At 38.9% G+C, this 23,215-nt stretch overlaps 1 protein-coding gene across 1 annotated transcript in view; it reads left to right on the top strand.

The window, feature by feature from the left end:
- The window catches only part of LOC128645944 (protein ATP1B4-like), a 218,859-nt gene that overhangs the window by 99,199 nt on the left and 96,445 nt on the right, over positions 1–23,215 (top strand). Inside the window, exon 5 of the mRNA XM_053699290.1 lies at positions 6,998–7,102. Within this exon, the coding sequence (XP_053555265.1) occupies positions 6,998–7,102 (105 nt within the window). The remainder of the gene's footprint in view (positions 1–6,997; positions 7,103–23,215) is intronic.

Here is a 23,215-nt window from a genome sequence, read left to right as displayed (position 1 = left end):
CCCGCTGGATTCATGAGTTGGGGACACTGGCACCCAGAGGCCTGAATGTACAATCTGGATGGCAAGCCTTCCTGGGATAATAGTTGTCCTAGTCCTATTCTGTGGCCTATAGCCAATAATGGGAGTCCTGATCTGTTTTTTCTTTTTTGTTTTTTCTGTTTTTTCTTTTTGAGATGAGAGTCCATGTTCCTTACGAGGCATTATATGATATTCTTTAGAAATATCCTTTGATTTACCAAGATGTTGTGGATAGTAATTTATCATTCACATCTGTAGTCTTCTATCACGAGCTGACACCGGGGGTTCATGTAATGAGGTCTGAACCAGTGTTATAGTAATTAGCAAGGATAGACACATGTGTTTTTAATTTTTTATTTTTCAATATCTTTTTTTGTAACAAATGTATTTTTGTAACATATTTTTAATACACAAGTTAATACACTTTGTGCACTTCTAGTACACGTTAAGTTCCACACTATAATATTTGAGCCTGATCTTATTGTGTCCACTAATCTGCATCTACCCTTTGGTAGTAGTAAATAGGTGTGGTGATAAGAGTTGCAGTCATTTTCGTTTTTGTGTACCAGGTTTATGAAATTACCATTTTTCCTTTAGAGTGGCCCTGGTGATTAATTTACAGCAGTGCGTATTTAGTAATCCACTCTCCATCATCCCTCTTATCCTGATTTGGATCGTGGACTGTCTCCCCCTGATAATGGGGAATAGTTATCTTTATACTACCTACATGACTCCACTGATATGAATTGGGCATATAGATATTATACTTTCATGTATTGGGTATATAGTTAATATACTCATCTTAGTTCATATACTCATCTTATGAATCTTTTGGTGTGATCATGTAATATTATTAAGTAATTGTTATGCCTGCATTGGTTGGTAGTCCTGAGCCTGTGATGGCGGGGCAGGGACTGTTGAACTGCTAAGCAGGCACTTTGGTATCAAGTACTTGTTGATAGGTGGTACACTGTTTGGCACCTTATCCAGAGGTGAGATAAGGCTACGTCTCAATAGGTTTGGCACTGGAGGTGTGGTTGGGCTCCTAATTGTCAGGAGCATGTATAGGATTAACATTATCACTCACGATTGTGTGTGGCTAATAGTAGGGATGATGTTGTTTTGTGCATATAGGTGGCTTGTTTATTTTCTTCTGGGTAGTAGCCTGATTCGTATACATTTGATTATAGTGAATACTGTGATCCAATCAGTATGGGGGTGTGACAGTGACAGTTTAACAGGAACGGCCTGGTGCGGTTAGGAGGGTAACATTATTAGCTGATTGTTTATATTGTGAGCTGATGGTTTATAACATTGTGAGCTGACTGTTTATAATGCTATGAGCTGATATTATGAGCTGGTTGTTTACGATGATTGGGCCTGACAGTTTGCTATATATTGAGAGTGTGTACTGCGGTGGAGCCGTGAGCCCGCCCCCCCTCCCTTGCCGATTAAATGGGACGTGAGGTTTCTGATAGAGGTCTGTTTACCAATGCGCCTGTTGGGACTAATCAGAACGGGGGTGTGATCTAATCAGCCTATCACGATGAGAGGGGTGTGATATGGCTGATAGTAAATGATTTGTTGCAACACTTTTAGGTGCCTCACTAACAAGATCGAAATAAGTTGGCACTATGTGTGGATGTTGATGGAGAGCTGTTTACTGACTGCCATAAGAATGATTAGATCGTTAAGATTTTGCGATGTCTTAGGGGGCTGTGTTTACCTGTGTATAGAGTCAGTAGGGCTAGAAGCATTATTTATATTTCCATGGCAAAGATTGGGTTTAGCCTATTAGGAATGAGGGGCGTTTTTTTGCAATTCTTGCAATTATACTACAATTACATGGAAGAATCCATTTTAACTCTGAGGGGTATAGATGCGTTTTTTGGATATAATTAGATGTTAAATGGATCAGTGCCATTAGTTTTTTATTTTCACATTTATTGATGCATACGAAGAATAGCACATATGATGAGTTTTACACATTTTATAACACACATATGAGAGTTTTAATAACTGTTACACTAAGAGATATCTAAACTATATGATGGTTTAGTCTTTGTGTTTTGCACACGGTCTCCAATGATTGGAGGCTAACTAGGGGAGGGATTGTTAGGCCTTTATAAGTTTGTTCACTTGCATTGTATGTTAGTCAGAAGAAGGGACGCTATATGTCCCGAAGCGTCACTTAATAAATTTCTAGTTTGATGGCAGAAGACCAGTGAGTGCTTTGAATTATTTGCTATTATACACTCCCTGAGAGCACTCTGGCAGTTGATGAGAGGTGGTGAGAGTGCATGTACCTTGAACTGTCTGTATATATATATATATATATATATATATATATATATATAGCCAAATGTATATGGAAGTGCATGACACGTAAACATTGCCAATCATCTGTTGCATCACTCAGTAAAGAGTTCAAAACTGCCTCTGGAAGCAAGATTAGCACAAGAACTGTGCGTTGGGAGCTTCATGAAATGGGTTTTTATGGCAAAGCAGCTGTACATAAGCCTCACATCAACATGTGCAATGCCAAGCATCGGCTGGAGTGGTGTAAAGCATGCCAGCACTGGACTTAGGAGCAGTGTATGGAAACATGTTCTCTGGAGTGATGAATCATGCTTCACTATCTGGCAGTCTGATAGAAGAATCTACCGGAATGCACTGTGCCTACTGTAAAGGTTTAGCAGTATTCTAAACCTTCACCTGGAACTGAATGGGTTACTTGGTGAGATCTCAGGAAACAGCATTAAGACAAGCAGCAAGTAAAGTCTAATCCCGGTTCTGTTTATTATAAGGCATCACAGACTTTTATAGTCAATGGTTACAGTATATGGAGTTAAACAATGACGAAGAACTTCATTAAAATAAGGAATAAAAATGAGTTGTACTGAGAAACAAACTGTTTTAGATAACAGTGTATCCGGGCGCATTGCCAGGACATAGCAAGGCCATCAGACAAATTATTGAGATAAAGTGTTTAGCTTAAAACATCAGCATATTTTTTCTCACAGCATAATAACTACCTTATAATGAACTATAATAAACTCATCTTAAAATGGTATGCTTACACAAAATGGATTACTAAAGACAAAATGGCGTCATTATGGTTATATATTCTTACAGGGACTGTTTTTCAGAGTCTGGATTATGCCCCTCGATTCCACTGAAAAGATCATATTAATGCTACAGAATGCAAAGACATTTAAGACTATTTGGTGCATCTAACTTTTTGGCAACAATTTAGGGAAGGCCCTTTCCTGTTCCAGCATGACTGGGCCCCTGCCCAGCGAGGTCCGTGAAAACATGGTTTGACAAGTTTGATGTGGCTAGCACAATGCCCTGAACTCAACCCCACTGAACCCCTTTGGGAAATATTGGAATGCTGATTGTGAGCCAGACTTTTGTCCAACATCATTGCCTGACCTAACAAATGATCTTTTGGCTAAATGGGCACAAATTCCCGCAGACAATCAAAAATATTTTGGAAAACCTTAGAAGAGTGGCATGGGATCTCCAACAAGCTCAAACAGATGTGGGCCGAATCGTTGGAATAAACACATAATGTTTGAAAAAGAAGGAGCTATGTCTTCATGATTCTTATAAATATTTGGAAGGACTACAGCAGAGAATTTTGTGAAGGTGTGCTGACCCTTTATGGATGGATGCATGTGTGTATATATATATATATATATATATATATATATTGTTCCTTCAAAGGTGCACTCTCACTCAGCAAGCTCATCTGCCAGGATGCAAGTCTCCATACAAATCCATTCTTTTAACCTAAATATGTGACATTTTGGCACAGCAGTCTGAAGAAGGAACACTCTGCTGTCCTGAAACGTCACATATTTGGAATAAAATATTTTGACTATACATTGGTTGAAGTCCAGTGAGTGCTTATATTTGTTTGTGTGATGAAGCGCATGTGCGCATGCACGAAATGCGTCAGGTGATCTTTGGGTTACTCACCTTGTACCTGGCAACTCTGCTGAATAAACTTTTACCAAGCCTTGAGCCTCTTGTCTCCAACTTTTCCTTTTGGAATACTGTGCATTATATATATAGCCAAAAAGTATATGGACACCTCTACTAATTATTGTTTTCAATAATTGTGTTGAGCCACACCAATTGCTAACAGGTGCATAAAATCTACATAGCCAAACATTGGCAGTACAATGGGTTATACGAAAGAGTTCAGTGGCTTAAACATGACACTGTCATAGGATGCCACCTTTGCCACATGTCAGTTTGTGACATTTCTGCGTACTAGATCTGCCCTGGTCAACTATAAGTATGTGCTTATATTTGTGTGTGTGTGTGTATATCTATCTATCTATCTATCTATATATATATATATATATATATATATATATATATATATATATATATATGTATACTAACAGTGCTCAATAAATGAGTTATGATTGCAGAACATAACACAATCTCTGTGCAGCTAATGTTTTCAATAATTTGTTTCATAAGTCTGCCAGACCAATAAGGTGTATTATATTTCTATACTTCTATCAATAACCTTAAAATAACCAAATGTCACAAACTACTCCTTGGCACTAAATATAAATGTAATAATAACACCTTACATCAGTCCAATAAATCACTCAATGCTATTTCCAACACAGCTTGCTGAAACTAGAGGAACTAATTGTCCCTAAATCCCTATCAACGCCCACCAAAGATGAGCAGGTCGTAGGTGGCATCAGGTTGCTTACTCTCCCCTTACTGAAAATATTAAGTAACAGGACAACCATGAAGAGATTTGTTTTTCATATTTTCTTTTGTCCATCTAACTAGCTGATAAAAAAATATCCCAATAGGCAAATGGAAAACAATATTTTGACATTAACTACAACAATATAGTTATACAATTAGAAAAATAATACATAAAATCATTTAATTCACTATTCATTTTTTTAATGATTAATTGAAAAAATACAAATACACTTAAGTGGAAAACATATACTGTATTTAGTATCCTGAACATTTTTATCTCACAATAAAATAAAAAGCAGAGATACAGTAGTATATTTTACAAATTATTTGGTTCGAAAATATATGGATATTACTCTCTATAGGCTGCGTTCAGCTATAAACTCCTATTGAATAATATGCTCACAAATATTTTTGGAAATCACAGAATTTGTAAAGGTCTCTAATTTCAGTTTGCTGTAACTGGCATCTCGGGTTAATTCATTTATTAATAGAACTTTTAGAAATAGCTAGAGGACTAAAGTACTGTCCTAAATGGAGATATAATATAAACCCTGTTTTGAACAAGAGTGTAAAATGAGTGTTCCAATTTGGGAAACAGGAAGGAATTTTGGCCTGCTGTTTATTGGCCAGAGTACAGGGAATCTAAAAATCCCATCCATGTCATCCAAATAAATAGGACAACACAGAAATACAGAGAGGGCTTGAGATTGCTGCAGTGAAAAGAAGCTTAAAGGGACAGTAAACACCCAGGGCAGGTGCTACAATATAGGCAGTATAAGGGCGCCACTTCAATGGAGGGGGGGCAGATTGGTGCTTGACATCATTTTTTTTAATGTGCATATTTATTTGTTTTTTTGCTGCCTAATGTGGGCTTTATATTAGTGATATATGTGGGGGTAGAATGGGAAACTGGAAGTTACCCAAGTAGTAGTACATGGTAGGAGCTATAGTCCACTCCATAATAGACATACACAGTGTATGTTTAACTTGTGAGTGCCAAATGAAGTGATCATTCTGGAACTGAATAAAAAGTGACATATATCCAAGCATTGGATAGTGGGAGTCTACACTGGGCAATGCATGCTTTTATTTATCTTGTGAGGGCATATATAGAACATCAACTTGTTACACCTAGAACCCTAAAAAAAATGACGGGCCAAATTAATAATTTACCTAATAAACAAAGGAGGGCCAGATTAAACTGTCTTGAGGGCCGCATATGGCCCCAGGGCCGGTACTTTGAGACCACTGATCTAAAGTCATGATTGTGCCGCACCACATGTCTATTATCTGTCTACTCTACATGCATACCTATACATTAAAGTGCATAGATGGCCATAATCATTATTAAGCTCAACTTCCTATACTTGGCATAACTATACAGTACAGTGTGTTCATTTTTAGTGTACAAATGTTTGGCATTATTATGCAGCACAGAGTGCTCACCATCAGTGTATAGGCATTATTTTACATTATTGTTATGTAATTTAGCGCTGAAAATTTAGACATTTGTAATTCTCAGAACTTGAAATGCACCCTGCTGACTTCTCAAGACTAACTCTGCTACATGTATGTCCCTTATTAGTTTTATCTGATAACAAATGCAAAACAATTCACTTTATACTAACGTTATGCCAGTGACTAGTCTTACTGCAACTGATATAAAGCCCAGATTGGCTTCTCCAAATAAGGCAAATGGTGGAGTTTGGCTATTGATAAATAATTGCGGTAAAAAGGATGTCAATGTATTTTAAAAACATTAAGACTTGGCTGATATGTTATTGTACAGCAAAACAACATAAATGTCTGGCAACTACAAGGTGTTTACTGTCCCTTTAAGTATCACAATTATTTGATTGCTTGGAACTCATTTTCTGTGGTAGTTAGGGTTGGCAAATTTCTTTAAAAAAAATATTCGGTAACTGGGAAAGTACAGCTGGTGAGGTTATGCAAAAGCATCTTAGGCTCCACCCTCAACTAAACTATGTATATTTTTCACAACTGAACTGTATCATGATACAACCTAAATAAAACCTTTCTAAAGGGCTAAATCAATATTTATTTTACTTTTTTTAGTTTATAAATTGTTTATTCCTTATGGTTTATGTTCTCTTTTGCATCTCTCTAATATGCCTTTTCTACCCATAGCGTTTTATGGCATTCTTAATTTACAGGGTGTTTTCACACTATATTTAATTTTGTGAATGGGATATTTCTTTCTTTTTTTTTTTTACAGGTGTAACAATTCGACCACATAATAGTATTTTTCATTACTCATTTAATGCTTCTGAGATAAGTACGTGGTCATCATATTCAGACAGTCTAAATACATTTCTTGAAGGTAAGTGTTTAGTGAACTGTTATGAAGCTTGCAAAAGCATTATACTTAACCAAGTATAGTATGTATATTTATAATTCAGTGGGGTGGTAGATTGGTATTTGTGAGAACAGCAATATACATTTTCAGAGGTAAAATATGAAGACTTTTTCAGCTGTTTTGGGTATTAAAAAACAATTATGTGATGGTTCAACTGTCCTGTATTTAGTCACTGACTTATTCCTCCCAGTTAATATGTTTAGTAATATGTTATGGCATTATACTCATTGGGTCCCTATCTATCAAGCTCCATAACCCTGTCCACCTGCTCCAAGAGGCGGACAGACATCGCCAGAAATCAACCCGATCGAGTACGATCGGGTTGATTGACACCTCCCTGCTGGCGGCCGAGTCTGCAGGGGGCGGCGTTGCACCAGTAGCTCTTGTGAGCTGCTGGTGCAATGCTGAATACGGAGAGCGTATTGCTCTCCGTATTCAGTGAGGTCTGGCGAACCTGATCCGCACTGTCGGATCAGGTCCGCCAGACTTTGTTAAATAGAGGCCATTGTGCACTCTCTTTTCCCTTACATTTGTCTTACATAATAAACTATCTGTATTGTATTGGTCAGATCCCATATAACTGAACAGTCATTAGCAAAACAGAGAAACCTATGGCCCAGCAATATGTTTTACCTTATTGGACTGTATAGTGAATGTGCTTGTTCTCAGGTTATGCCTCTTTATCACTTGTCTCGGTAAGGCCTGGGCCTTTTGTTCAGTAACATTTTAATGACCAAAAATGATTCCATTTGTATTTTTCAGGTTATTTCACTGAGATATTTTAGGCCTGATGAGTGCTTATGGATTTGTTCAGACAAAATGCTGTGTTTATATTTCTTTGGAACAGAGCATATAGGTTCAGTGTAATGCCATCAATGGTATGTCCCTCCCAGGTGTTTTCTCTGATTTTCTGCACAAAGAATGTAAAATAATGCTAAGTAGATTTGAATCACCGGACAAATCAGGCTGCCCTCTGATACTTCAGGTAGCTCTCTACTTAAATGGACACTCAAGTCAAAATTAATTTTTCATGATTCAGATAGAGCATGCAATTTTAAACAGCTTTCCAATTTACTTACATTAAAAAAAATGCACAGTCTTTTATATTTAAACTTTTTTGAGTCACCAGATCCTACTGAGCAAGAATTCACAGAATATGAATTTGTGATTGGATGATGGCTGTCACATGGTACTTGTATGCATTTGTGATTGGCTGATGGCTGTCACATGGTACAAGGGGAGTGGAAATAGACACAACTTTTAAAATTGTCAGAAACAAAATTTTCTATTCATTTGAAGTTCAGAATAAGTGCTATTGCATTGTCTTGTTATCTTGCATGTGTTGATTATGCAAATCTACTGTGTTGACTGGTCCTTTAACCCGAAAATAGATCCAGCATTGGTTCAGTGTAATTACTTCAAATTAGTAATCATTATTATTTTAGTTTGTCTTTGTAATGCTGTGTGGTTTATCTATTGAAGGATGGGATCTTGTACTGCTTAGTAAACAAGCTATCAAGAGATTTAAAAAAAAAAAATCTATTTCTGTCAAGGCTCATTTTGAACTTCATAAATACAGCTTACATATAGCTTTATTTTTTTTTTATTAACACCCTAAATTGACATTAGTAGTTTGTTCAGTCATTGATTAAAAGATATGACTGAGTCCTCAAGTAGTTATTCAATGTTAAATCTCATGTAAACATTTTTAAAGGGATACTAAACCCAATTTCTCTTGTAAGGTGTATCCAGTCCACGGATCATCCATTACTTGTGGTATATTCTCCTTCCCAACAGGAAGTTGCAAGAGGACACCCACAGCAGAGCTGCTATATAGCTCCTCCCCTAACTGCCATATCTAGTCATTCTCTTGCAACTCTCAACAAGCATGGAGGTAGTAAGAGAGAAGTGGCGAAACGTAGTTGTTTTTTTCTTCAATCAAATGTTTGTTATTTTTAAATGGTACCGGAGTTGTACTATTTTGTCCCAGGCAGAAAATAGAAGAAGAATCTGCCTGTGAATTATATGATCTTAGCAGGTTGTAACTAAGATCCATTGCTGTTCTCACACATAACTGAAGAGAGAGGTAACTTCAGCTGGGGAATGGCGTGCAGGTTATCCTGCTATGAGGTATGTGCAGTTAATTTTTTTTTCTAGAGATGTAAATGCTAGAAAATGCTGCGGATACCAGATTTATGTAAGGTAAGCCTGAATACAGTGATTTAATAGCGACTGGTATCATGCTTACTTTCAGAGGTAATACTCTTATAGACTTGCAATATAAAACGTTTGCTGGAAATGTTTAAGCGTTTTTATATATACTTTGGTGATAAAACTTTATTGGGACCTAGTTTTTTTCCACATGGCTGGCTTAAATTTGCCTAGAAACAGTTTCCTGAGGCTTTCCACTGTTTTAACATGAGTGGGAGGGGCCTAATTTAGCGCTTTATTGCACAGTAACTTTTACAGACTGAGACATCCAGCCTCCTCCAGGAGTCCCCTGAATGCTATAGGACCTCTCTAAAGGGCGCTTAGGCCTTCCAAAGTTGTTTGTTTGGGAAGATAGGGCCACAGCAGAGCTGTGGCAGTTTGTTGTGACTGTTAAAAAACGTCTATTTCGTTTTTTTGATCCGTTTTTTTTTAACTAAGGGGTTAATCATCCATTTGCAAGTGGGTGCAATGCTGTGTTAGCTTATTATACACACTGTAAAAATTTCGTTTGATTTACTGCCTTTTTTCACTGTTTTTCAAATTCTGACAAAATTTGTTTCTCTTAAAGGCACAGTACCGTTTTTATTTTTTGCTTGTTAACTTGATTTAAAGTGTTTTCCAAGCTTGCTGGTCTCATTGCTAGTCTGTTTAAACATGTCTGACATAGAGGAAACTCCTTGTTCATTATGTTTAGAAGCCATGGTGGAACCCCCTCTTAGAATGTGTACCAAATGTACTGATTTCACTTTAAGTAATAAATATCATATTCTGTCTTTAAAAAATTTATCACCAGAGGAATCTGACGAGGGGGAAGTTATGCCGACTAACTCGTCCCACGTGTCAGACCCTTTGACTCCCTCTCAAGGGACTCACGCTCTAATGGCGCCAAGTACATCTAGTGCGCCCATAGCGTTTACTTTACAAGACATGGCGGCGGTCATGGATAATACACTGTCAGCGGTATTATCCAGACTACCTGGGTTTAGAGGAAAGCGAGACAGCTCTGGAGTTAGAAGAAATACAGAGCATACTGACGCTTTAAGAGCTATGTCTGATACTCCCTCACAATATGCAGAAGCTGAGGAAGGAGAGCTTCTTTCTGTGGGTGATGTTTCTGACTCAGGGAAGAGGATTCAACCTGATTCTGATATGTCTACATTTAAATTTAAGCTTGAACACCTCCGCGTATTACTCAGGGAGGTTTTAGCTGCTCTGAATGACTGTGATACAATTGCAGTGCCAGAGAAATTATGTAGATTGGACAAATACTATGCAGTGCCGGTGTGCACTGATGTTTTCCCAATACCTAAAAGGTTTACAGAAATTATTACTAAGGAATGGGATAGACCAGGTGTGCCGTTCTCTCCCCCTCCTATTTTTAAGAAAATGTTTCCAATAGATGCCACCACACGGGACTTATGGCAGACAGTCCCTAAGGTGGAGGGAGCAGTTTCTACCCTAGCTAAGCGTACTACTATCTCTGTCGAGGACAGTTGTGCTTTCTCAGATCCAATGGATAAAAAGTTAGAGGGTTACCTTAAGAAAATGTTTATTCAACAAGGTTTTATTCTACAGCCCCTTGCATGCATTGCCCCAATCACTGCTGCTGCGGCATTCTGGTTTGAGTCTCTGGAAGAGGCTTTACAGGTAGAGACCCCATTGGATGACATACTTGACAAGCTTAGAGCACTTAAGCTAGCCAATTCTTTTGTTTCTGATGCCATTGTTCATTTGACTAAACTAACGGCTAAGAATTCTGGATTGCTATTCAGGCACGCAGGGCGCTATGGCTTAAATCATGGTCAGCTGACGTTACTTCAAAGTCTAAGCTGCTTAACATTCCCTTCAAGGGGCAAACCCTATTCAGGCCTGGTTTGAAAGAGATCATTTCTGATATCACTGGAGGAAAAGGTCATGCCCTTCCTCAGGATAGGTCCAAATCAAGGGCCAAACAGACTAATTTTCGTGCCTTTCGACACTTCAAGGCGAGTGCGGCATCAACTTCCTCTAATGCAAAACAAGAGGGAACTTTTGCTCAGTCCAAGTCTGGAAACCTAACCAGACCTGGAACAAAGGTAAGCAGGCCAAAAAGCCTGCTGCTGCCTCTAAGACAGCATGAAGGATCGGGCCCCCTATCCGGTAACGGATCTAGTAGGGGGCAGACTTGCTCTCTTTTTGCCCAGGCTTGGGCAAGAGATGTCCAGGATCCCTGGGCTTTGGAAATTGTATCCCAGGGATATCTTCTGGACTTCAAAGCTTCCCCTCCAAAACTGAGATTTCACCTTTCACAATTATCTGCAAACCAGATAAAGAGAGAGACATTCTTACACTGTGTTCAAGACCTCCTAGTTATGGGAGTGATTCATCCAGTTCCAAAGGAGGAACAGGGACAGGGATTTTACTCAAATCTGTTTGTGGTTCCCAAAAAAGAGGGAACCTTCAGACCAATTTTAGATCTCAAGATCTTAAACAAATTCCTCAGAGTTCCATCATTCAAGATGGAGACTATTCGTACCATCCTACCTATGATCCAGGAGGGTCAATATATGACTACAGTGGATTTAAAGGATGCTTATCTTCACATTCCGATACACAAAGATCATCATCGGTTTCTCAGGTTTGCCTTCCTAGACAGGCATTACCAGTTTGTAGCTATGAAGGTTCTGGGGTCACTTCTGGCGGTCCTAAGACCGTGGGGCATAGCAGTGGCCCCTTATTTATACGACATCCTGATACAGGCGTCAAATTTCCAAATTGCCAAGTCTCATACGGACATACTTCTGGCATTTCTGAGGTCGCATGGGTGGAAGGTGAACGAAGAAAAGAGTTCTCTATGCCCTCTCACAAGAGTCTCCTTTCTAGGAACTCTGATAGATTCTGTAGAAATGAGGATTTACCTGACAGAGTCCAGGTTATCAAAACTTCTAAATTCCTGCTGTGTTCTTTATTCCACTTCTCGCCCCTCAATGGCTCAGTGTATGGAAGTAATCGGCTTAATGGTAGCGGCAATGGACATAGTGCCGTTTGCACGCCTACATCTCAGACCGCTGCAACTCTGCATGCTCAGTCAGTGGAATGGGGATTACACAAATTTGTCCCCTCTACTAAATCTGGATCAAGAGACCAGGGATTCTCTTCTCTGGTGGCTATCTCGGGTCCCTTGTCCAAACGTATGACCTTTCGCAGGCCAGATTGGACAATTGTAATGACAGATGCCAGCCTTCTAGGCTGGGGGGCAGTCTGGAACTCCCTGAAGACTCAGGGATCGTGGACTCAGGAGGAGACACTCCTTCCAATAAACATTCTGGAACTGAGAGCGATATTCAATGCTCTTCAGGCTTGGCCTCAGCTAGCGACAATGAGGTTCATCAGCTAGCGACAATGAGGCTTACATCAACCATCAAGGGGGAACAAGGAGTTCCCTAGCGATGTTAGAAGTCTCAAAGATAATTAGCTGGGCAGAGATTCACTCTTGCCACCTGTCACCTACCTATATCCCAGGTGTAGAGAACTGGGAGGCGGATTTTCTAAGTCATCAGACTTTTCATCCGGGGGAGTAGGAACTCCATCCGGAGGTGTTTCTACAATTGATTCATCGTTGGGGCAAACCAGAACTGGATCTCATGGCGTCTCGCCAGAACGCCAAACTTCCTTGTTACGGATCCAGGTCCAGGGATCCCAAGGCGACGCTGATAGATGCTCTAGCAGCACCTTGGTCCTTCAACCTGGCTTATGTGTTTCCACCGTTTCCTCTGCTCCCTCGTCTGATTGCCAAAAATCAAGCAGGAGAGAGCATTGGTGATCTTGATAGCGCCTGCGTGGCCACGCAGGACTTGGTATGCAGATCTGGGGACATGTCATCCTTTCCACCATGGACCTTCTACTTCAGGGTCCTTTCAACCATCCAAATCTAATTTCTCTGAGACTGACTGCCTGGAGATTGAACACTTGATTTTATCAAAGCGTGGCTTCTCCGAGTCAGTCATTGATACCTTAATTCAGGCACGAAAGCCTGTCACCAGGAAAATCTATCATAAGATGTGGCATAGATATCTTTATTGGTGTGAATCCAAGGGTTACTTATGGAGTAAAGTCAGGATTCCCAGGATATTATCTTTTCTCCAAGAAGGATTGGAAAAAGGATTGTCAGCTAGTTCCTTAAAGGGACAGATTTCTGCTCTGTCTATTCTTTTGCACAAGCGTCTGGCGGATGTTCCAGACGTCCAGGCATTTTGTCAGGCTTTAGTTAGAATCAAGCCTGTGTTTAAACCTGTTGCTCCGCCATGGAGTTTAAATTTGGTTCTTAAAGTTCTTCAAGGGGTTCCGTTTGAACCTCTTCATTCCATAGATATCAAACTTTTATCTTGGAAAGTTATTTTTTTGGTAGCTATTTCCTCGGCTCGTAAAGTTTCCAAGTTATCTGCCTTACAATGTGATTCTCCTTATCTGATCTTCCATGCAGATAAGGTAGTTCTGCGTACCAAACCTGGGTTTTTACCTAAGGTGGTATCTAATAAGAATATCAATCAGGAGATTGTTGTTCCATCATTGTGTCCTAATCCTTCTTCAAAGAAGGAACGTCTATTACACAATCTTGACGTGGTTCATGCTTTAAAGTATTACTTACAAGCTACTATAGATTTTCGTCAAACATCTGCTTTGTTTGTGGTCTACTCTGGACAGAGGAGAGGCCAAAAGGCTTCGGCAACCTCTCTTTCATTTTGGCTAAGAAGCATAATCCGCTTAGCTTATGAGACTGCTGGCCAGCAGCCTCCTGAAAGGATTACAGCTCATTCTACTAGAGCTGTGGCTTCCACATGGGCCTTTAAAAATGAGGCTTCTGTTGAACAGATTTGCAAGGCGGCGACTTGGTCTATTTTTGGGAGAAAGGTTTTACAGGCAGTGGTACCTTCCGTTTAAGTACCTGCCTTGTCCCTCCCTTCATCCGTGTACTTTAGCTTTGGTATTGGTATCCCACAAGTAATGGATGATCCGTGGACTGGATACACCTTACAAGAGAAAACATAATTTATGCTTACCTGATAAATTTATTTCTCTTGTGGTGTATCCAGTCCACGGCCCGCCCTGTCACTTTAAGGCAGGTATTTTTTAACTTTAAACTACAGTCACCACTGCACCCTATAGTTTCTCCTTTCTCTTGCTTGTCTTCGGTGTAATGACTGGATATGGCAGTTAGGGGAGGAGCTATATAGCAGCACTGCTGTGGGTGTCCTCTTGCAACTTCCTGTTGGGAAGGAGAATATCCCACAAGTAATGGATGATCCGTGGACTGGATACACCACAAGAGTAATAAATTTATCAGGTAAGCATAAATTATGGTTTTTTTTTCGTGATTTAAGATAGAGTATACCATTTTAAGCAACTTTCTAATTTACTCCTATTATCAATTTGTCTTCATTATCTTGCTATCTTTATTTAAAGAACCACTCAATGCAGTAGCATTACATAATTTATAAGTACATAATAAAAAGATAATGATATAACACCTACTCTGAATTTCAAATAAGCAGTAGATTTTATTTCTGACATTTACCATCCTCTTCTATCATGTGACAGAAATCAGCCAATAACAGTTTAGTATACGTATACCCTGTAAGCTTGTGTACATTCTTAGTAGGATCTTGTTCCCCAGAAAGTGTGTATATGAAAAGACTGCAAAATTTGATGATGGAAGTAAATTGGAAAGTGTTCTAAAACTGCTTGCTCTTTCTGAATCATAAAAGGTTATATTGACTTGAGTGTCCCTTTAAAAAGCAGCAATGTAAAGCTTAGGAGCCGACTCATTTTCGGTTCACCATCCTGGATAGGGCTTGCTTATTGGTGGCTACATTTAGCCACCAATAAGCAAGCTTAACCCAGGTTCTGAGCCAATAACAGGCTGGCTCCTAAGCTTTACATTCCTGCTTTTTAAAATAAGTATAGCAAGAGAATGAAGAACATTTGATAAAAGGAGTAATTTAGAAAGTTGCTTAAAATTGCACACTCTATCTGAATCATGAAAGAAAAAATGTGGGTTATATGCATATTAGATGAAACTGTGTATCAAGTCTTAAAAAACTACTTGTGCCATTCTTATATTATTTTAAATGTCCTTGCTAAATCAAACTTTTTCTTTTTTTTTTTTTTTAAATTTAGTAGCTTAAAGGGGCAGTAAACCTAGAAAATAATGTTATATAATTCTGCACATAGTGCAAATTATATAACATTATCTTACCAAACTTTATGCAACATAATATTGCTGGTGAAATTTGATTAAAAAAAGAGGGTTTTTCAGACCGCCGCTCTTGCTCTTCTGAGCTGGTCTGGTTTTCCCCCTGAGCGCATCTGGGCAGCTGTCTAGTCACAGCCCGGCCCGAACGCGCCATTACACTCAATGCAGCTCGCTCCCGCTATCAGACAGAGCAGGAGTGAGCTGCATTGAGTGTAATGGCGCGATCAGGCCGGGCTGTGGCTAAAACTAACAAGAAATATAAAGAAATAGAGTAAGCAGGTTCATACAACAAATATACATCACATGCCTTTAATACCATGGATCCATTTTTTATGATTACTTCTTGCTGTGGGTTAATATGCAGAGAATGAAAGTAGCTAATGAACTATTGAATGAATGAATGAGAGGCATAGTGAGATACCGATGTAGATCCAATGGGGCTGATTTATCAAGGGCCGAATGGCCCCCTGATGCTCCTGTTTCCGTGCAAGCCTTCAGGCTCGCTGGAAACAGCAGTTATGAAGCAGCAGTCTTAAGAGCGCTGCTCCTTAACTGGTCCGCTGCCTCTGAGGTGTCGGACATCAATCCGCCCAATCCTATACGATCGGGTTGATTAACACTCCTTGCTAGCGTTTTGGCCGCGAATCTGCAGGGGGCGACATTGCACAAGCAGTTCACCAGCGTATGTTGTCGATATTCAGTAATGTCTGGCGGACATGATACGCTAAAGCGTATAATGTCCGCCAGACATTGGTAAATCGGCCCAGATGTCTGGTTTCTCTAACTATTCCAGTCTATGCAGTTCCTTGGTTATTCTGTAGAGCTTCAACAATAGTTCACTTGGGTAATCTGTGGCCTAGCTTTATTAAATTGTGTTCGGTTTGCTGATCTATACACCCTAACACTTGGTAGAGGCAAAGATTTAAAAAAGAAAAAGGGAAACTGAATTCCATGGGAACTGCTTCATATTGAAAGGAATGTGCTGGCTGGTTGTTTGGGGTAAACAATTGAGGTTGATAAAAAGGTGGTCAAATGTCATTGGGCCACCAGCTTTTGAGGACTTAGGGGTCAAGGGACATTGGATTTCTTGTTATTATAATTTCACTTTCAAACAAATATGCTAACTGATTTCACTTCTGAACTCAAATTCAGCTCAATGTCTTAGGCTCCCCGGATTATATTATCAGGCATTAGTCTCCCATAGGTAAGACTGGAACTTCAGTATAAAGCACAAAAAAATATTCTTAAGTCTGTTTTAAACAACAACAAAAAAAAATGAAATGTCCCTATCTCTATATCTTGCTGCTGTTGTATGTATTTATTAGTTTTAAATTGTTTAAGAGATTACATTCACCTATTTGTATTACTACAAAATACATATCGAAGCACACTTTTGAACTATGAAATGTTCATTCATAAGTGCAATTACGTTTTTGGAAGTTATAAGAATTAGTGGTAAACATGTTGATACAGAATTATATTGAATGGGCTAATGACACAATGAAACATATTTCACAAACTGAGTATTGTAGCAGACTATAAAAATGCAGACACGTAAGACATTAGTCAGCTACATGGAGTTTAGCTTGACAGCAGTGTGGATGTTGCACAGGAGGCAGATAATAAAAGGAAGAGTGAAGTTGAGGAAGCAGATTATCAGGTACCTACCTAAACTCCTATCCCATGATGGGCTCCTACTTTGCTGTTCCTTCAGGTGGAATAATGAAGCCTGTCTCTTGCAGCGGCTGGTGCTCCCTCTATGCACGTACAGCTGCACGCTGCGCTAAAGTAAAAGGACAACACCTAATTACAGGAACTCCCACCTAAGTGGCCACAGCTGTGGGAGTTTCTATAGAAACCCACTCAGCTCATCAATCTGGGCTGTTATTAACGAGTTTTCCTTGTGCTTACCTGCTCTTTTGTTTCTGTTCTCACTTACCTGTATCATGGTATTAGCAAAATTCAGCGATATTAACTCTTTCCGGTCCTATGTCGGAATATATCCCACAAAGGGTTTTACCGCTTGTGGTCCAATTTCGAAAATATTCTGACATAGGACCGGAAAGGTGCCGAAGTTCCCAGTGACATTATCAGATTGGTACACAGCTAGGTTAGATGTGGTGCTGTGCACTGATCACTGGTACTAGACGGACGCCCGCAGGCATGGGGACCACTGCAGGAAGCGAAACGACCCAGACATAGACGGCACTGGCCAACAGCCATCAGAGATTCCCCGCTGTCCCTGAATGGGAGAGAGGAGCATGGCAGCACAAACTTTACAGATGGATAGGCTTAACCCCTTTAGTATTGTGTGCAAGGGATCTGGATATGCTGATCGGCTGAGCCTATTTGTCAATCTGCTGTCAGTCTGTGGATATATACTATATATATATATATATATATATATATATATATATATATATATACTTTCCCAAATTAAAATAACTGCACTTTCCCATCTGTATCCTTAAGGCTGATGGTAATAAAATAAATAAGACCTGCTGCACTTATTAATAATGAATAGGACCGGAAAGGGTTAAACTCCACTATGCAGAATTGAGCATAGTAATATACAACAATATAGTATGTGTGGAGTGTATTTTTAAGAAAGAAATAAAATTCATACTTTATTGATAACCTGACTTAATACATCAGGCATACACGCTATGCTTAAATGTTTCTAACAGTTTATGAAACTATGTACAGTATATAATCTAATGTGAGCCGATATTTTCCAAGCCCACACTACAAAGTGTGGGAAGTGCTCGGATGTGGGCGGTTTTGTAGTTCTACTACTTCTCTAGCATGCCTTCATTTTATTCACAGACAGCTTCATGCCTCTAATATAGCAGTTTATTCTCATGGTAGGTGTACATTTATTTTAGAATGTAGTTAACTACAAAATTAATTACACATCAGTCATTGCTTTATTTTGCCTTACTCATTGTAATATGTACTGATTTAATTCGACATTAACCCTTTGGATGTCACGCACATAAGGATATATTGACTCAGTGTGTATTTACAGTAGATTCACATTAATGTAAGCTCTAGATTTATCTGTGTAAGCTGATGAATTATTAGGGACAGATTTATTATTTTGAATATATTTATTTATAGGAAACATGCAAAGGATATATATTCATTCCGACCCTTTGGACTTTTACTTTAGATCTCATATCTCAATCTGCACTCCCACTGTAGTAAGATTTTACCCAGGTCACCCCTTCTTTGATTACCACAAATCTGATCTATAACAAAAAACTTGATATTGTATTTGTCATCTCTATGTACATTATTCATATGTTCTGGCACTGAGTGGTCCCATTTTATATCACCCATATGTTCCAAAATTATTGTGCGGAGTTCTCTTATCGTTTTTCCCACATAGAGTAGGGGACAGCTGCACATTGCCACATACACAACCATCCATGGTCTACAATTTAAGAAATATAGAATTGGGTATTTCTGTTGTGTGTTGGATGAACAAATACTTTTGTCTGTAGCATATTATTGCAGGCTTGGCATCTCTCACGTTTAAAGGAGCCTTTTGTGTTAGTCAGCTAATTTGTAGCGGGTTGTTGTAAAAAATTACTTTTTGTCAACAAATCTTTCATGTTCTTGGCCCTTCTGTTAGTGATCAGTGGGTTTTCTAGCAATATTTCTTTTAGATCATCATCTTGATATAGGACAGGCTAGTATTTCTGAAAAATCTTCCGTACTTGATCATCAACAGTACCAAAGATACGAACTTTCTTTTCTTCATCATTGGTCTTATTTTGTTTCTTGTTAAGCAAATCACTATGATCAGTGTTCTTTGCTCTCTGATATGCCATTTGCGGGCATTTATTGGGGTATCCTTTATCTTTACAGCAAGTTTGTAGATCTTTTGTAGCCTTTTCAAACTATGTATCATTGCTGCAATTTCTTCGTGCTCTTGACCTGTAGGTATACCTTTTTTCAGATGTTTTGGATGAAAGCTTTGCCAGTTTAGCAAGTTATTACTTGCTGTTGGTTTTCTAAAGATTTTCGTGGAGAGTTCACCATTTCTTTCCTTAGTGATCATTAAAGGGGCAGTCAACACCCAGGAAACCTTTATCCCATACTTTAGAACCACAAAAAAAGATGCGCCTGCACCGCATCCCATCTTCAATACCACTAACGTTATAAGTCTAATAATCGAAAGCCCATACAGTTTTCTGCAGTAGATATAGCCGTCAAACCCCTCCCCCTCCTCCTCCGTCCCCTTCTTTTTTTAATTCAATCCTCGTTCACAGGGACGCTGTTCTATTTCTAATGCGCATTATAATTTTAGTCTGCTCGCTATTAGAAATAGAAAGTGTCTCCATGAACGCGGGTAAAGAATCTAGCCTAGGATTTGATTCTGAATGGTTGAAGACTTTAAGAAGAAGCCTCCTACGTAACGGTGGGGGGAGTTTAGCGGCCATATCTACCGCTGAAAACTATATGTTCATTTGAAGATTAGACACATAATGTTAGTGGTATTGAAGATGGGATGCGGTGAAGGCTCATTTTTTTGTGGATCTAAGGTTTGGGATAAAGTTTTCCTGGGTGTTGACTGTCCCTTTAAGTCCAAAAAGGCAATTTTTTCTTCATTTATCTCAAAAGTATAAAGAATTCCAAACTTATTTTGGTTCAGCCATAGCATGAAACCAGTGAATTCCTCCCTTGTCCCAGTCCATAGTATCAACATATCGTCAATGAAGCGGAGATATAAATCAATCTTATCAAGAAATGGATTTTCATCCTCATTGAGTATCGATATCTTTTCTATCCAGCGTAAAAAGAAATTGGCGTACGTGGGAGTGCAGCAGGTACCTATAGCGGTCCCTTATTTTTGTAGATAGATCTTTCTATCCAAGGAGGTAAAATGTAAACATGTCTTGCATATTTGATTTCGGATTTTTGGAGCATAGGAAGTATTTTACTTTTAATTCCAAGATCATGTTATATGTTGCAATATAGACTTTCTACGCCTAGGCTTACCAGAAATGTATCTTGGGTCACTACTATGTCACTTTAATGTTTAAGAACATTGTTTGTATCTTGTACGAAGGAAGTTAGGGTGTGTATAAATTCACTCAATTCTTTTCCACATAGATGCTTATATTTTCAGTTAGGCATCCATTGCCTGAGACAATGGGTCTGCCTGGAGGTGGATTCTTTTGTTTGTGAATTTTTGGCAGACTATAAAACGTGGCTATACGTGTCTTGAAGTTGTACATTATTCTGAACTCCTCTTTTGAGATTAATTCATTATATAGCCCATAGTCAAGTAGGGTCCTCAATTCTTCTAAGTATTTCAGTGTAGGATCACCGCTCAATACTTCATAGTTTGTACATACAGGGAGTGCAGAATTATTAGGCAAATGAGTATTTTGACCACATCATCCTCTTTATGCATGTTGTCTTACACCAAGCTGTATAGGCTCGAAAGCCTACTACCAATTAAGCATATTAGGTGATGTGCATCTCTGTAATGAGAAGGGGTGTGGTCTAATGACATCAACACCCTATATCAGGTGTGCATAATTATTAGGCAACTTCCTTTCCTTTGGCAAAATGGGTCAAAAGAAGGACTTGACAGGCTCAGAAAAGTAAAAATAGTGAGATATCTTGCAGAGGGATGCAGCACTCTTAAAATTGCAAAGCTTCTGAAGTGTGATCATCGAACAATCAAGTGTTTCATTCAAAATAGTCAACAGGGACGCAAGAAGCGTGTGGAAAAACCAAGGCGCAAAATAACTGCCCATGAACTGAGAAAAATCAAGCGTGCAGCTGCCAAGATGCCACTTGCCACCAGTTTGGCCATATTTCAGAGCTGCAACATCACTGGAGTGCCCAAAAGCACAAGGTGTGCAATACTCAGAGACATGGCCAAGGTAAGAAAGGCTGAAAGACGACCACCACTGAACAAGACACACAAGCTGAAACGTCAAGACTGGGCCAAGAAATATCTCAAGACTGATTTTTCTAAGGTTTTATGGACTGATGAAATGAGAGTGAGTCTTGATGGGCCAGATGGATGGGCCCGTGGCTGGATTGGTAAAGGACAGAGAGCTCCAGTCCGACTCAGACGCCAGCAAGGTGGAGGTGGAGTACTGGTTTGGGCTGGTATCATCAAAGATGAGCTTGTGGGGCCTTTTCGGGTTGAGGATGGAGTCAAGCTCAACTCTCAGTCCTACTGCCAGTTTCTGGAAGACACCTTCTTCAAGCAGTGGTACAGGAAGAAGTCTGCATCCTTCAAGAAAAACATGATTTTCATGCAGGACAATGCTCCATCACACGCGTCCAAGTACTCCACAGCGTGGCTGGCAAGAAAGGGTATAAAAGAAGAAAATCTAATGACATGGCCTACTTGTTCACCTGATCTGAACCCCATTGAGAACCTGTGGTCCATCATCAAATGTGAGATTTACAAGGAGGAAAAACAGTACACCTCTCTGAACAGTGTCTGGGAGGCTGTGGTTGCTGCTGCACGCAATGTTGATGGTGAACAGATCAAAACACTGACAGAATCCATGGATGGCAGGCTTTTGAGTGTCCTTGCAAAGAAAGGTGGCTATATTGGTCACTGATTTGTTTTTGTTTTGTTTTTGAATGTCAGAAATGTATATTTGTGAATGTTGAGATGTTATATTGGTTTCACTGGTAAAAATAAATAATTGAAATGGGTATATATTTGTTTTTTGTTAAGTTGCCTAATAATTATGCACAGTAATAGTCACCTGCACACACAGATATCCCCCTAAAATAGCTAAAACTAAAAACTACTTCCAAAAATATTCAGCTTTGATATTAATGAGTTTTTTGGGTTCATTGAGAACATGGTGGTTGTTCAATAATAAAATTAATCCTCAAAAATACAACTTGCCTAATAATTCTGCACTCCCTGTACTTCAAGAATGTTTTTAGTGACATAATCAGTGTTATTCATTATCACGTTGCCACCCTTGTCTGCATTTTTTTATTGTGATCTCTGGGTTTTCCCTAAATTCCTTCATGGCTACTCTCTGTAAGTTATGTTCGGCTTTGCCTTTGATCTTTTACTAATATATTCAAATTCACTTGTTACCATATTTACAAACTTATCAATGTTTATTGAGAGATGGGAGGTATATATGTACTTTTATGTTTTATAGTATTGTCTACATTATCTGCATCAATGTTTTCACTTTCTTCTAGTAAATCTACTAGAGTATTTACCATTACATGGTCTTGTTTATCAATGCCCATTTCTGTAAGTTCCCTTGTTTTCTTTTGTTTATGGTATTTATTTAAGGCCAGTTTCCTAGCAAACATATGTGTGTCTTTTACCCAAGTGAATTTGGCAAATTTTGGTTTAGGCCTATACAAATGGGCGGAGGATCTTATCCAAATAAATCGCCATATTGGTCTGTGCTAGCCACAAGGGGGTGACCAGGGGGTTTGTTAATGATTTTATGCACTTTAGACAATGTGTAAAATATAGTTGTTAAACCACCACTTTTCTTCAGAAATTGATACTTTTTTTTAATCAATGATTCCATTACACAAAGCCCATTTCAATAATGTAGCTATCTCTTTTTGAATCAGTTCTAGTAACATGATCAAAGGGGAAAAAATCTATCACC

Source organism: Bombina bombina, chromosome 1, assembly GCF_027579735.1.
Source record: "Bombina bombina isolate aBomBom1 chromosome 1, aBomBom1.pri, whole genome shotgun sequence".
NCBI classification, from domain to species: domain Eukaryota; kingdom Metazoa; phylum Chordata; class Amphibia; order Anura; family Bombinatoridae; genus Bombina; species Bombina bombina.
Note: the sequence above shows the minus strand (reverse complement) of the source record. Positions and strands in the feature narration are given on the sequence as shown.